At 46.3% G+C, this 17,163-nt stretch overlaps 1 protein-coding gene across 2 annotated transcripts in view; it reads left to right on the plus strand.

The window, feature by feature from the left end:
• The first annotated feature begins 663 nt into the window (after positions 1 to 663).
• LOC105018327 (LHFPL tetraspan subfamily member 3 protein) overlaps positions 664 to 17,163 on the plus strand; it is a 41,815-nt gene continuing 25,315 nt past the window's right edge. For both annotated transcript variants that reach the window (XM_010883659.3, XM_010883661.3), the window contains exon 1: positions 664 to 2,393. In XM_010883659.3, coding sequence (XP_010881961.1) covers positions 1,961 to 2,393 — 433 coding nt within the window. In that variant the 5' untranslated portion in view covers positions 664 to 1,960. The remainder of the gene's footprint in view (positions 2,394 to 17,163) is intronic.

Raw genomic sequence — 17,163 nt, forward strand, 5'->3', positions numbered from 1 at the left:
TGACTGTTGAATTAAGTGAACAATACAACTCATTAATCCATGCAGCAAGTCACAATGTATTCACCCCAAACTCTAAATACTCTGCATTAGAGGATCACTGTGCTGAAAGTCACAATGTGTTCACACAAATCCCCTAAATACTGTGTATGTATAATGCATATTAATCCCAGAGCAGCAGTTTTGTATCACTACTCCCATTCCATATCTACATCCCAAATGGCCAGTTGGTCAAAACTAACGCACTGTGTACGCAGTATAATGTCATGTATGCTCTATATATTCGTTAATCCAGTATAGCCAGGGGTGATCACTGATGAGTCATCGTGATATAACACGGGACAGTTTTTTGACCTCTGTTTAATCCAGATTGAAATTATCTCCGTGCTGTGTCGCGGAAAAAAACCACGTCCCCCAAGCCGAAATGGCACTAAAACAGCTTGTGGAGCAAAGGTTTTAACGGTTACAGTACACTGACCCAAATCTGAACGTTGCCACATCGTCACGTGCCAAAAAATTTATAAAATAAAAAACACCCAAAAAGGGATTTGGCCTGATTGAACTGATTATTATTATTTATTTATTTTGAATTATGTTTTATTAAGAAATAGTTAATGAGGATGGTGACGATGTCATGGTCATATATCAACACTATTCCAAGTGTTATCTAATGGAGGCACTCCTATTATCACATCTGCAGTGGCAGCGTTGCATTCTGCACAGCAGAACCATTTTGAGTCAAACCAAACCGCCCCACCGAATCTGTGAGGCCAATTTCAACATTGTTGCGTGATTACTGTGTAGGCTAGGCTGGATTTTTATAAACAGACGGGGAATCTTCGACCATTTGACAGCGAGTATATAAACAAGGATTGCCAAGGATGCTGGTGACATAGCCTAGCGCAGAGCGTTTAGCAAAGCAAGGGAGCGAGGTTGGGGTTCTAGCGCGTCAGTGCCTTCGACGGTCTATACGTTTCTCTTTGAAGATCTCCTTTATATAAAATGTAGCACCCTATATTTTAATAGATCAACATGACAGACATTATTGTCATATATTTAGGTTGAGAGAGAACGGAACATCGTCAGCGCTGTCAAGCAAATCATCGTGCGCTTCATCTCGTGCGCGTTTTGAATCGTGTCTCGCTCCACTCCTGTTGTCCTCCTCTCCGGTCTTTTGGCATCACCGACGGAGGCTGCTAATGCTGCCGTAGCTTGGGAAAAGAACTCCTAGCAACTACCGGTACTGGGCTGTACATTCTATTACCTAGCCTATATGCTGTGAATTATTCCGCATGATGTTTATGTCCTATACCAGGGGGAAGGCTTCATAGACATTGCGTTTGGTTTGCTCAGATTTGATACAGTCGCTGTCGTCACCATTGCTTAGGAAAAGGAGATAACTGCTGCTCTGTAAGCTGCTGGGGGACGGTTTGTTTTATACTGTAGTGCGTTATGGTCATGAGTGATATCCGAAATACAATCTGATATTTACTGTGTTTGTCAAGGGTGTATGATAGGGACACAGGCAAGTGCCAGGAGCGACGTGTCTGACAGACGGCTAGACAGCCATACATAGCCCACGAGAGAGGGGGGAGGTATTTCTCACATAGGCTAGTTCAGGAGCCGCCAAGTTTTCATAGTTATCACTTAGGCTAAATATAGGCGCGGGCTTGCAGATGAGATTCTCCAGTTCACGCACAAGCTTCGCGATGCGACGTCATGAGTTGAATATGCAGCAAGTTTTGAATATGCCTTTGATGTTATTGATTCATTTGCATGGGTGCATGTCTAACTGAGGCTACTTCTGGGTGATTTTCTACAGACGACATATCCACTGACTCCAGCATTTCTCGGCAAATTAATTAGTCAGTGGCCCCTGTTGCACGACCAAATTTTGGCTAAATCCAGACCTATCTACATTTTAAGAATACCAGGATTGGGATACAACATAAACTGTGCCACAATGATACCCGGATCGGCTGCGTCGATGCTCGCACCGATGTCTTTGGAGGACATCAAACTATACCAGCATAACTACGTTCGCAACTCCCGTGCCATCGGACTCCTGTGGGCCATCTTCACCATCCTGTTCGCCATCTTGAACGTGGTGATCTTCAGCCAGCCCTATTGGATCGGGGACGGCGCTGACACCCCGCAGGCCGGCTACTTTGGCCTCTTCCACTTTTGCACGGGCGATGGAATCCAGCGAGAGCTCGACTGCACCGGGACCTTTACAGAGTTCGCAAATATCCCTTCCACTGCTTTCAAGGCCGCGTCGTTCTTCGTCGGGATGTCCATGATGCTGGTGATGGCTTGCATTGCTTCCTTCACTCTCTTCTTCCTGTTCTCCACTACCACCGTCTACAAGATCTGCGGCTGGATGCAGGGTGCCTCGGGTAAGTTAGTGCCGCTTAAATTGAATTGCGTTTTGGAAAACTTCCCCCTTTCAGGTTTCCTTGTATAGCCTACATTCTATTTACAGTTAGCTATAGATGTTCACATGAACTGAATATGATGTATTTATTCTAATCTGTCCCTCTGAAGTTTGAGTTATCTGTCTGAGTTTTTACATACAAGGAGCAAAAGGCAAATACTTGGATTTAATATTGGTATTTGTAAGACGGTGTCAAATTGTTCACATCACTTATGTGAATTGGAAATGACATAGCTATAGGTTATAGCATTAGATAGCCTGATACCTGATTCCCCGTGACCCGTGTAATTAGCTAACAGTAGTTAGAAGCTGCTCCGTCGCGTGCAGCGGACAGGTGGTCCTAAACTGACACGTCGAGCACGTGTATGTTGCTGAAACGGCAGCCGTGTCGCGTGCTGCTGCCAATGGTCATGAATGTCCAACGGACATTTAGTGCTGTCCATGGTGCGGAATAGTAAGGTAGGCGTTGTAATTGTGTTGTCATGCGGTTTTACGCTGTCCATGGTACCGACGACACATAGCCTATATTAAATGGTGCCGCCCCCGGTGCTGAACTGATAGCTTGTGTGAGGGTTTGAGTGTGTTTGACCTAATCGTGTTTTACACAGGTTACAACGAACTACATATACAGTGGTCATGACCAACTACATATTTAGGTTATTATAAACTGCTTACAAGGGTTACAATGAACTTTATATAAAGGTTATATAAAGGTTACAACAAACTACATCATGCAGTTTGTAACAAAATGGATACACAGGCAATTAACATATTGAATACACAGGCAATTACCAAACTTCATACAAAGGTTATAACAGAGTTTCTACACAGGCTATAACACAAAATCAAAATGTTTGTGTGTAGAAAAACAGTGCCTCAGTGCAGTACTGCAGTTGACTGATATAGTTGATGGGTTGTATTCCTCATTCATTTCACAATTAATTTGTCCCAAAAGAAACTTTAGAATTTGGCTTACCCCAATGAATTTATCCCTTAAGAAATTTTTGAATTTGTCCTACCCCAATTCATTTATCCCGTAAGGAATTTTGGAATTTGGCTTACCCCAGCTCTGTATTTTGATATCAGTGGAAATCTCCCCATAACAAGGTGACATTTGTCAACATGTTTGAATCCATTTGCTCTAAAAGAAATATTGGCTAAATCCAGGCAAAAATATTGATGAAAGTCACCTTATGCTATGCAACTTTACACAGTTTTAAAAATGCTGAGGTGGTGTGAGCTTACATGAAACACATACCTTATTTCAAGTGGGTCTACAAATCCCCTATGGAAATAATGAATGGTGAAAAGAACCACTTTTGAATTTTACTGCTAGGTTTTTGGGGTATTATGACTCATATTATTTCAGTCAATTTAAGCTACTCAGGCATGGTAGCAGGTTGGCCCACTATGCATACAGCTGATGTCAATGTATAGTACATGCTCCCTACTGTATATAGCTGTCAAATATAGAGCGCTTTAGAAATTCCAGGAGGACCCATCCATCTTAGATCCCATCAGAGTGCAAGGCAGTCAAACTCGGATTCTCTGCAGTGAACAGGGAGGTCCTAATCTGTTCTGTGGGTTGGGGTGAGCTCGTGTCTACCTCCCAAGATCTCAGAGGCACTCTCAGTTGGATCCTGCGATAAGAGCTGCAAAAGGTCTCCTAAATAAACCCATGATAAAGGCTGCATGAGGAACCAGGGTAAGGGCTACATCTTTAATGAGAGGAGCATGACCATCAGGAGACACCAGAAGGAAGCGGGCAGGTTCGCAGTAGCCACTCAAAATGTCTGCTGCCCATAGAGTCCTTCATTGAGTGCTCCTTCCATGGGCCCATATTACACTACTTTCTTCCAAGGACTCCATCCCCCGACCCCACCACACACACAGACAGACACACACACATTTCTCCATCTTATGGATGAGGTGTTATTTCTTGTCTGATGTATTCCAAGTTCTGAGACTCCTTGCTGCGCTTTTAACCATCCCTGATTGAGACATATGTTATTTGTTTGCATTTTAGTACAATGAGATGGCTGTGACATGCCTATTTACAGTCACATTCACACACACACACACACACACACACACACACACACACAGTTGTTCTAACTCTATTCTGTTGTTATATTAATATTGCACCCTTTTACCAATCTTTTCTATCTTCATCTTTTCAGTCTCCCTAACTTCCTCTTTCTGCTCCTTCATCTACGTCCTATTTTTCCTCTATCTCCTTGTCTTGCCTCTCCTTACTCTTCTCTCTATCCACTTCTCTCTACTCCCTCTGTCTCCTCCCTAAATCTCTCCCTCCCTTCATTTCTTTCCTTCTCTCTCTCCTCACCATCCTGCAGCTCACTAATCTGTGGACCAATTAACAGTGAAAAGCAAAACAAAGCCGTCAGTGCAGGAAGTGCCCTTAGAGGCAACCAGAACGTGAGGTCAATGCTAATTACTTCAATTACTTTTTATTTTCCCATGTTGTGCACATGTGCATTTCCTTCCTGTGATTTTTCTTCAGCGAGCCATTGGAAATAGGTTCCTGTAGTCAGCAATGATCACTAGGAGTGAGTTGTTGGAGGGAATCGCTATGTGTGAAACTCTGACGTAAGGTTGAATCCCAACGGACCCCCGGAACCCACACACTTTTTGGGTACTGAGTCCGGCCCATGGGCTACCTATTAAATGTTGATGGCCTTATCTATCATGAAGACTGTAGCACAGTGCTCGGAGTTAGCTGATAACGGGAAGACATGCGGTAATGGTCCCCATCGACGGGAAGCTGTTTTGACTGCTTCCATTAAAGGTATCGACTGTAAGTGGTTACCACCCATGCCACAGGGAAACCGCAGGCGTTCTGTTTGGTTTCCCAGATGTTTATTGACTCCACGGTTACCATAGGTTTCTTTGTTGCTGCATTCTACATCACATTGCATTGTTAATGAGACCCTCACTTGGCTGCCTGGCTCGCACACACACACACACACACACACTCCACACACACACACACCCTGCACACACACCCATACCTACACATTGCTCAGCTTGGCTGAGTGAACATGAAGGGACGTAATATAATGTTTGTTCTTATCAGTGCTTTGGAGTGTGCATGTCTCCATGTTTACTTAAGCCATGGTTTGAGCATTGTCTGTAATTCAACAAGATCTTGGAGAGTGCATTTCTTGTTTGGTGTCATTCCATACAAGGGGTGAGGTCTCAGTGGAACCACTTCAGGCTGGCATTGGGGATCATGGAAAAAAACACGTAGCACCAAACCGTGGAGTCTCGTTAAGAAGAAGGAAAGGGAGAAGGAATGAAGGGGAGGGAAACAGAGGGATGAGGAATGGAGGCATGCGAAATAAAAGAGAAAGCAAGTACAGTGAGATGAAGAGAAAAGCCGACTGACAGGCAAACATAGTAATCTCTTTCTTTATTCAATTCTTGGGCTTCACAATGAATGAAATTATCATCAAAATTGCAATATTGACATGTGCAACATGTCAACTTTCGCAATTGTCTGCATAGAAAAGGTGAATGAGGCCCTCTGCGCGGGAGTCGATGTGCACGTCTTCCGTCCGTTACAGTTTGTGCTGTAAGTATTATTCTGACTTATTTATAAACCTGGACTAATTTTGTTCAAATGCTTAATTGTTTTCAGTGTTAGTTTGAGTTCACACTGCAACTCCTGCTGTAGCAAAGATGTCTGCTTTAAGCTAGCATAGTTCAAAGTTGGTACCTACAAACATACTTAATGTTGGAGAAATGTTTCCTCAATGGTAACAGAAGAAACATATTAAAAGCAGCAAACACCATTGCATTAAATGAGTATATACAGCTCCGGAATAAGATAAGAGACCACTGCACCTTTTTCTTTCCTTTCCAAAAAAGTTGAAAAGGAATGTTTTGAGTGAAGAACAGAAGTGTTCAATTTGCAGTGGTCTCTTAATTTTAATCCTTCTGTTCCTAAATCAGAACCTTCCTTTTTGACTTTTTTGGAAAGGAAAGAAAAAGGTGCAGTGGTCTTCTTTTTTTTTCCAGAGCTGTACTTGTTTCGTCAAAGGCTCTACATTGAAATCAACAATGAGTGTTAAAAGCACTTACATTTAACTGTTTTTTTATTCAGTTTAATAGCACATTATGTAGGCTGTGATATACAGTATATATGATCTCTAATTTGAAGTGAGCTAATCTGTGCTATTTACACCTTAGAAAATCACAAATCATAATCGTAATATGAATATTTCGCAGGCAAATCTAGATTCAAGATTTTATTAAATATTGCAGCCCTTTTTAATTCTCACAGTCCATTACCTTTAGTGAGAGACTTTAACTGAAAGGAGCATTAAAGACTAGTTAGAGAGATTGATGGCTGCAGGAGAGAATGAATGAGAGGCCCATAGCCAACCGTCACATCGCTGCTTCAAACTACAGAAATAAAACACAAACACACAGCATTGTGATGACTACAAACCTGAAACACACTGCACCATTATAGACCTGAATCAAACTGCACCATTATTAACCTGAAATACACAGCACCATTATAGACCCGAAACACACTCTACCATTATAGAGCTGAAACACACAGCACCATTATAGACCTGAAACACTGCACCAATATAGACCTGAAACACACTGCATCATTATAGAACTGAAACACACTGCCCCATTACAGACCTGAAACACACTGCATTTTTATAGTCCTGAAACACACTGCATCATTATAGAAATGAAACACATTTCCCCATTACAGACCTGAAACACACTGCACCATTATTGATCTGAAACACATTGCACCATTATAGAGCTGAAACACACAGCACCATTATAGACCTGAAACACACTGCACCATAATAACTCCAAAATACACAGCACCATTATAGACCTGAAACACACAGCATCATTATACAGCTGAAACACACAGCCCCATTATAGATCTGAAACACACTGCACCATTATAAAGCTGAAACACACTGCACCATTATAGACCTGAAACCCCCTGCATTTTTATAGACCTGAAGCATACTGCACCATAATAACCCTAAAATACACTGCACCATTATAGACCTGAACACACTGCATCATTATACAGCTGAAACACACTGCCCCATTACAGACCTGAAACACACTGCATCATTATACAGCTGAAACACACAGCCCCATTATAGATCTGAAACACACTGCACCATTATAGAGCTGAAACACACTGCACCATTATACACCTGAAACACTCTGCACCTTTATAGAGCTGAAACACACTGCCCCATTACAGACCTGAAACACACTTTACCATTATATCCCTGAAAAACACTACAGCATTATACAGTGGGGAGAACAAGTATTTGATACACTGCCAATTTTGCAGGTTTTCCTACTTACAAAGCATGTAGAGGTCTGTAATTTTAATCATAGGTACACTTCAACTTTGAGTGACAGAATCTAAAACAAAAATCCAGAAAATCACATTGTATGATTTTTAAGTCATTCATTTGAATTTTATGGCATGACATAAGCATTTGATCACCTGCCAACCAGTAAGAATTCTGTCTCTCACAGACCTGTTAGTTTTTCTTTAAGAAGCCCTCTTGTTCTCCACTCATTACCTGTATTAACTGCACCTGTTTGAACACGTTACCTGTATAAAAGACACCTGTCCACACACTCAATCAAACAGACTCCAACCTCTCCACAATGGCCAAGACCTGAGAGCTGTGCAAGGACATCAGGGATAGAATTGTAGACCTGCACAAGGCTGGGATGGGCTACAGGACAATAGGCAAGCAGCTTGGTGAGAAGGCAACAACTATTGGCGCAATTATTAGAAAATGGAAGAAGTTCAAGATGACGGTCAATCTCCCTCGGTCTGGGGCTCCATGCAAGATCTCACCTCGTGGGGCATCAATGATCATGAGGAAGGTGAGGGATCAGCCCATAACTACACGGCAGGACCTGGTCAAGGACCTGAAGAGAGCTGGGACCACAGTCCCAAAGAAAACCATTAGTAACACACTACACCGTCATTAATTAAAATCCTGCAGCCCACGCCAGGTCCCCCTGCTCAAGCCAGCGCATGTCCAGGCCCGTCTGAAGTTTGCCAATGATCATCTGGATGATCCAGAGGAAGAATGGGAGAATGTAATTTGGTCTGATGAGTCAAAAATACAGCTTTTTGGTCTAAACTCCACTCGCCGTGTTTGGAGGAAGAAGAAGGATGAGTGCAACCCCAAGAACACCATCCCAACTGTGAAGCATGGAGGTGGAAACATCATTCTTTGGGGATGCTTTTCTGCAAAGGGGACAGGACGACTGCACCGTATTGAGGGGAAGATGGATGGGGCCATGTATCGCGAGATCTTGGCCAACAATCTCCTTCCCTCAGTAAGAGCATTGAAGATGGGTCATGGCTGGGTCTTCCAGCATGACAACAACCCGAAACACACAACCAGGGCAACTAACAAGTGGCTCCGTAAGAAGCATGTCAAGGACCTGGAGTGGCCTAGCCAGTCTCCAGACCTGAAGCCAATAGAAAATCTTTGGAGGGAGCTGAAATCTGTATTGCCCAGTGACAGCCTCGAAACCTGAAGGATCTGGAGAAGGTCTGAATGGAGTAGTGGGCCAAAATCCCTGCTGCAGTGTGTGCTAACCTGGTCAAGAACTACAGGAAACGTATGATCTCTGTAATTGTAAACAAAGGTTTCTGTACCAAATATTGAGTTCTGCTTTCTGATGTATCAAATACTTAGGGCATGCAATAAAATGCAAATTAATTACAAAGCCGATTCCAAAAAAGTTGGGACACTGTACAATTGTGAATAAAAACAGAATGCAATGATGTGGAAGTTTAAAAATGTCAATATTTTATTCATACAACATAGATGACATATCAAATGTTTAAACTGAGTGGCATCCCCTCTTCTTTTTATAACAGACTGCAAACGTCTGGGGACTGAGGAGACAAGTTGCTCAAGTATATGAATAGGAATGTTGTCCCATTCTTGTCTAATACAGGCTTGTAGTTGCTCAACTGTCTTAGGTCTTCTTTGTCGCACCTTCCTCTTTATGATGCGCCAAATGTTTTCTATGGGTGAAAGATCTGGACTGCAGGCTGGCCATTTCAGGACCCAGATCCTTTTTCTATGCAGCCATGACATTGTAATTGATGCAGTATGTGGTCTGGCATTGTCATGTTGGAAAAAGCAAGGTCTTCCCTGAAAGAGACAACGTCTGGATGGGAGCATATGTTGTTCTAGAACTTGGATATAACTGTCAGCATTGATGGTGCCTTTCCAGATAGGCTGCCCATGCCACACGCACTCATGCAACCCAATATCATCAGAGATGCAGGCTTCTGAACTGAGCGCTGATAACAACTTGGGTTGTCCTTGTCCTCTTTAGTCCAGATGACATGGCGACCCAGTTTTCCCTAATTTTGATTAGTCTGACCACAGAACACTTTTCCACTTTGCCACAGTCTATTTTAAATGATCCTTGGCCCAGAGAAAACACCTGCGCTTCTGGATCCTGTTTAGATACAGCTTCTTTTTTGACCTATAGAGTTTTAGCTGGCAACGGCGAATGGCACGGTGGATTGTGTTCACTGACAATGTTTTCTGGAAGTATTCCTGAGCCCATGTTGTGATTTCCATTACAGTATCAATCCTGTATGTGATGCGGTGCCGTCTGAGGGGCCGAGGATCAGGGGCATCCAGTATGGTTTTCCGGCCTTGACCCTAACGCACAGAGATTGTTCCAGATTCTCTGAATCTTTGGATGATATTATGCACTGTAGATGATGATAACTTCAAACTCTTTGCAATTTTTCTCTGAGAAAATCCTTTCTGATATTGCTCCACTATTTTTCGCCGCAGCATTGAGGGAATTGGTGATCCTCTGCCCATCTTGACTTCTGAGACACTGTCACTCTGAGAGGCTCTTTTTATACCCAATCATGTTGCCAATTAACATAATAAGTTGCAAAATGGTCCTCCAGCTGTTCCTTATCTGTACATTTAACTTTTCCAGCCTCTTATTGCTACCTGTCCCAACTTTTTTGGAATGTGTAGCTCTCATGAAATCCAAAATGAGCCAATATTTGGCATGACATTACAAAATGTCTCACTTTCAACATTCGATATGTTATCTATATTCTATTGTGAATTAAATATAAGTTTATGAGATTTGTAAATTATTCCATTCCTTTTTTACTCACAATTTGTACAGTGTCCCAAATTTTTTGGAATCGGGTTTGTACTTAAAAATCATACAATGGATTTTTGTTTTAGATTCTGTCAGTTTAAGAGGACCTATGATAAAAATTACAGACTTCTACATGTTTTGTAAGTGGGAAAACCTGCAAAATCGGCAGTGTATCAAATACTTGTTCTCCCCACTTTACATAGGATCATAAACTTTAAACACATGATATACTTATATATAGTGCATACTTTACAAATACTGTGGGAAAACAGAAAGAAAACAGAGAGTGGGATTGGGCATGGCTATGGGCAGGCGATTTTGAACAGATGAATCTGAACGCGTTGATCCACACTGAAGCATTGTGTACCTGAAGCACACTGCACCATTCCAGACCAGAAATACATCTCAGCGGTATAGACTTATTTAGAAAAATACATATTGCGAATTACATTGTCAGTTATGTTACCTGATATTTGGGTCTTTCAACATTAAACACCTTTGCCCAAGTGACCCAGAAGGTTTTGATTGACACCAGAGAACCACAATCATTCTGGTAACTAAAACAGTAATTTGCGTCATCTGAATGTCTTTAATACTTTAATTTGCAAGTGCTCATTTATTCATGAGAAAACTCAAAGACTCAAATGCTAATTCATTAAGATAATGTTTTATTTACAATCTACAGGCAGTCAAGATTTACACGAAGAATGATCCAAAACACAATTTCAATAGAGAGGAGGCTGGTTTAGTTGGGAACTCTTTCAGTCGGAGAGTCAGACACTTATACTCCCATCTTACGATCCAAACATTCTCAAGAAATACTTTTAATAAGATTAATAACTTCACATTTTATGACTATACGAAAGGAGTTGTTTTGGCATTGAATCATTTAGCTTCTGTCCTGACTGGTTATGCATGTAGGCTATAGCTCCTCTGAAAGCAATTGCTACTTTGACGAAAGTTTAAACCATCACGTAGACACATCAAGAACACTGATGAATCGTTTGAGAGATAAATTGGAATGTTTGTGTTTCCTTGAAGTCCATTGGTGAGGCGTCTGAATGACATCTTGTCTCTGGTATGACCGGGAAAGGAGTCAGTTATATGAGTTATATGAGCCTATGTTTTGGCCTAGACTTTGCCGATTTTAGCTCTAATAAAGAAAAGCGCTTCGCAGCCTTGTCCCCTTTGTTTTGACCTTGCAAGTATAGAGAAATATCAGTTTCCAAAATCAGTTTGGAGGATTAGCCTTGAACAACCTAACCTCACTTGATTTTAATAGGTTTCAGGTGCATGTTTGGTTTTATACCTGGACAGACATAGTGTCAAGTGACCTGAAAGGGTGTCTTGTTTTATCATTTGTTTCAATGTTTGAACCCCCCGTTTTAACTTTATTACCCTAGACCGTGACAAGAAGTGGGTCCATCAGTCATCGATCTCAACATTGCCAAATGGCCCACACTCACCTCGATTAGAGTAAGAGAGTTCAGGGAACGAGACATTTATCTCTGATTTATGAAGTTAAGGGGTTCTGGGTGTCTGTCTTCTCAGTCCGTCTCTAATTGTGTCCAGTTTTTCAGGTGCCTGTAATTCCATTCATGGGAGAATGTTATTTTGATGTCTGTTCATGATTCCAGAGGAGGATGTTACAGCACATACAATGTGCTGATGTTTTCCAGTGGCACAGTACTGTGTTTATTTACAATTTTTTTTGTGTGTTTCAGTAACGCAGCATCAGGTCAATATAGGGAGGTTGAAACATGTTGTTTGATCAATATACCTGTCAGACTTGAAAAGGGAACCTCCCTGAGACGATATATGTATCTAAAATAACGTAACAGAACATGAAAGCATAACAACCTACAGAGGAATGAAATCCAAACAATGACCAAAAAAATGTCTTGAATTGGGACGGTGATTAGGAACACAGGTGAGGGTAAAAACAATGTGGAACGGGTGTCCGTGCTACAAATGCAGACGAGAGGCCATTGGCTCTCATTGGCTCTCATTGGCTCAACACGCCAGCCCATCCAGGATGGTATGTTACTGTGTTTTTACCACACACACGTTTGTCTTTCTATACTTGTGGGGATAACCTTGACCCAGATATCAATTTTACCTTTTCATTAGTGTTTATGCCTAACCCATAATTGTCACACCCTGATGTGTTTCACCTGTTGTTTGGTCCCCGCCCCTCACCAGGTGTTCCCGGTTCCCTATTAGCCCCGTGTATTTAAACCCTGTTCTCTGTTTGGCAGTTGCCAGATCGTCTTGTCCCGTACAGTCGTTTCCAGCGTTCTATGTGTTCATCAGTCAGTCTACCTGTCCTTCTATTCCCCGGTTACGACCCTTGCCTGTTTTCCGGATTACGAGCCTGCCTGCCCTCTCCTGTACCTTCGACCATCCGACCGCCCGACAACGAACACTGCCTGTCCCCCACTACGAGCCTGCCTGCCCTCTCCTGTACCTTTGACCATCTGACCCCCCGACAACAAACACTGCCTGTCCCCCACCACGAGCCTGCCTGCCCTCTCCTGTGCCTTCGACCATCTGATCGTCCGATAACGAACACTGCCTGTCCACCACTACGAGCCTGCCCACTGCCTGGTAGTTCAATAAATACTTTGGACCGCCCTCCTCTGCCTCTGTGTCCGCATTTGGGTCCCCACCCGTGCACCGTTGTGTCAGAACGATCTGGCCATGTCGGACCCAGCGGAGTTGGAACACCTACACAACGCAGTGGCCTGCCAAGGGGTCGTCGTGGGCCGACACGAGGAGGCACTCCACGGCATCGCAGAGGAACTCCGTGAGCAGAGAGTGCGCCAACAGGAGACCAACGATAGCCTGCTGCGAATGCTGGAGAGAATAACCCTAGCCCTGCCTGCACAGGTAGCTCCCCACCTGCCTCCTGCCCCGTCTATTCCCGACTTCCCAACGCCCCCCCCGATGCCCCAAAGGGAGCCACACTTACCTGCCCCCGAACGGTTCTCTGGTGACTCCAGTTATTGTGTTCCCTTTTTGTCCCAGTGCTCGCGCATCTTCGAGCTCCAGCCGTCCTCGTTCCCTACGGAGAAGTCACGGGTTGCTTACATCATTACCATGATGTCCGGGCGGGCCTTGGCCTGGGCCAAGCCGATCTGGGACCAACGATTGCCCATCTGTTACAGCCTAGCGGCTTTCACGGCGGAGGTAAAGAAGGTTTTCGATGCCCCTCTGTCCGGCAGGGAAGCGGCACGCCAGCTCCTACGACTCAGGCAGGGCAACAGTAGCGTTCCGGATTACGCCATCAAATTCCGTACCCTGGCAGCGGAGTGTTCGTGGGGTTCTGAGGCGCTACTCGACACGTTCTACAACGGTTTGTGTGACCCCATCAAGGACGAGCTTGCTGCCCGAGATGTGCCCACGTGTTTGGATGGTCTCGTGTCCATGGCCACTCGAATAGGTAGCCGACTACGGGAACGGGACCGGGAGAGAGGACACCGTCATCCTGCCCAGGCACTTCCGCATCCCGGCAGGCTGGATGGTGGAGCGTCACTGGGTCTGACGACACCACCCGAGCCCTTCCGAGACTCACCGAGGGTAACCGAAGCCCTTACACCTGAGCCCATGCAGTTGGGCAGGGCGCGTCTGACTCCGGAGGAACGTCAACGGCGAATGCTCAGCCACAGCTGTCTCTACTGCGGAGGGCTAGGTCATTACGCCGCCAGCTGTCCGTTAAAAGGACGGGCTCATCCGTAACCGCAGGAATACGGGTGAGTCAGACCAAGACGCGGTGGGCACCCACTGAGCGCTTTCCTTTTCCTGCCACTGTTATCTGGGGTTCCCAAACCCTGAGTGTGAACGTTCTTATTGATTCCGGGGCTGATGACTGTTTTATCGACACCTCCCTTCTTGTGCAGATGGGCATCCCCTCAAGCCCCTTACACCCACACATTGAGGCCACAGCCCTGGACGGCCGCTCTATTGGGCGGGTGTCTGAGATATCAGTTCCTGTTACCCTGACCCTATCTGGTAACCACAGTGAGGAGATCCAGTTCCTGCCCTTACGTTCCCCTAATGTTCCCATCGTGTTAGGCCACTCATGGCTCGTGAAACACAACCCCCACATTGACTGGACTACTGGCTCTGTTACAGGTTGGAGCCCCTTTTGTCTGGCACACTGTCTGAAGGCCGCTCCACAGGCTCTGACCAGGGCCGCCCCCCTGTCCACGGACATCGATCTGTCATCTGTCCCTGCTGACTACTGGGACTTAAAGGAGGTTTTTGACAAAGCCCGGGCCACCTCCCTACCACCACACCGACCATATGACTGCGCCATAAACCTCCACCCAGGCACGTCGCCCCCCCGTGGACGCCTGTACTCCCTGTCCGGACCTGAAACAAAGGCCATGGAGGAGTATGTGGGGACTTCCCTCAGGGCCGGGATCATCCGACCATCTTCCTCTTCTGCTGGTGCGGGGTTTTTCTTTGTGGCCAAGAAGGATAAGACCCTGCGTCCCTGCATAGATTATCGGGGCCTGAATGACATCACGGTGAAGAACCGTTATCCACTCCCTCTGCTTGCCTCCGCGTTCGAGATGCTCCAGGGTGCCACCATCTTCTTGACGCTTGACCTCCGCAATGCCTACCACCTGGTACGGATCAGAGAGGGAGATGAGTGGAAGACGGCGTTCAACACCACTAGTGGCCACTATGAATACCTGGTAATGCCGTTTGGGCTGACCAACGCTCCGGCTGTCTTTCAGGCCCTGGTGAACGACGTGCTCCGGGACATGATTAACCGCTTTGTTTTCGTGTATCTGGATGACATTTTGATTTACTCCCGCTCTGCCCAGGAACACACCTCCCACGTCCGACAGGTCCTTCAGCGGTTATTGGAAAACCGCCTTTTCGTAAAAGCTGAGAAGTGCAAGTTCCACCGCTCCGTCATTCCTTTCCTGGGCTACATAGTGGCTGCGGGTAGCATCCGGATGGACCCCGGCAAGGTCCAAGCCGTCACCGATTGGCCACAGCCCTCTTCACGCCTGGACCTACAGCGCTTCCTTGGCTTTGCCAATTTCTATCGGAGGTTCATCCGGGGTTACAGTGAGTTGGCTGCCCCGCTCACCGCCTTGACCTCCACTAAAGTGGCCTTCCAATGGTCCCCCGCGGCATCCCGTGCCTTCGCGGCCCTCAAGCAGCGCTTCACCTCGGCCCCCATCCTGATTCACCCGGACCCGGCCCGGCAGTTTGTAGTGGAGGTGGACGCCTCCAGCGTCGGTGTAGGGGCCGTCCTGTCACAGAGATCGGACCAGGACCAGAAACTGCACCCCTGTGCTTACCTCTCCCGCCGCCTGACACCTGCTGAGGCCAACTACGACGTGGGCAACAGGGAATTGCTTGCGGTCAAGGCTGCATTGGAGGAGTGGAGACATTGGCTGGAGGGGGCGGAACAGCCCTTTCTCGTTTGGACTGACCACAAGAACCTTGAGTATCTGCGCTCGGCCCGGAGGCTCAATTCCCGCCAAGCCAGATGGGCCCTGTTCTTTGCTCGCTTCCAATTCACCCTCTCCTATCGGCCTGGCTCAAAGAACACCAAACCGGACGCGCTGTCCCGCGTGTTCGGACCTGCTGCGGACCACCAAGAGCCTGAGCGCATCCTTCCTGCCTCCTGTCTGGCTACGTCGTTGGTTTGGGGGGTGGAAGAGGCAGTACGGAACGCGCAACGGCTAAATCCGGATCCTGGGGGGGGGGCGCCTGGCCGCTTGTTTGTGCCTGACCATGTCCGGTCCAAAGTCCTGGAATGGGGCCACTCCTCGACACTTACCTGCCACCCCGGCGCCCGACGGACCTTGGCCTTCCTCCGTCAACGGTTCTGGTGGCCCACCATGGGGGTGGACGTCCCCGCCTTCGTATCCGCCTGCACGGTGTGTGCCCAAAACAAGACGTCACGCCAAGCCCCAGCCGGTCTCTTGCAACCGCTTCCGGTCCCTCGTCGCCCATGGTCACACATCTCCCTGGACTTCGTCACGGGCCTGCCTCTTTCCGACGGCAACACCGCTATCCTCACGGTGGTGGACCGGTTCACCAAAACGGCACACTTCATCCCCCTGCCCAAGCTGCCATCGGCCAAGGAGACGGCCCAACTGATGGTACAGCACATCTTCCGAATCCACGGTCTGCCTGTTGACGTCGTCTCCGATCGGGGTCCTCAGTTCACTTCCCAGTTCTGGAGGGCTTTCTGCACCCTCATTGGTTCTTCCCTCAGTCTGTCCTCCGGTTTTCACCCCGAGTCAAACGGCCAATCGGAAAGGGCCAATCAGGACCTGGAGACGGTGCTGCGGTGTCTGGTTTCACACAACCCCGCCACATGGAGCCGGCAACTGGTATGGGTTGAGTATGCCCACAACACCCTACCCTCCTCCGCTACTGGGCTCTCCCCCTTCGAATGCTCTCTGGGCTACCAGCCTCCGTTGTTCCCAGAGCAGGAAGAGGAGGTCGGGGTTCCATCCGCCCAGTTCTTCATTCGGCGCTGTCGCCGGACATGGAAGCGGGCC

This window comes from Esox lucius, chromosome 19 (genome assembly GCF_011004845.1).
Source record: "Esox lucius isolate fEsoLuc1 chromosome 19, fEsoLuc1.pri, whole genome shotgun sequence".
NCBI classification, from domain to species: Eukaryota; Metazoa; Chordata; class Actinopteri; order Esociformes; family Esocidae; genus Esox; species Esox lucius.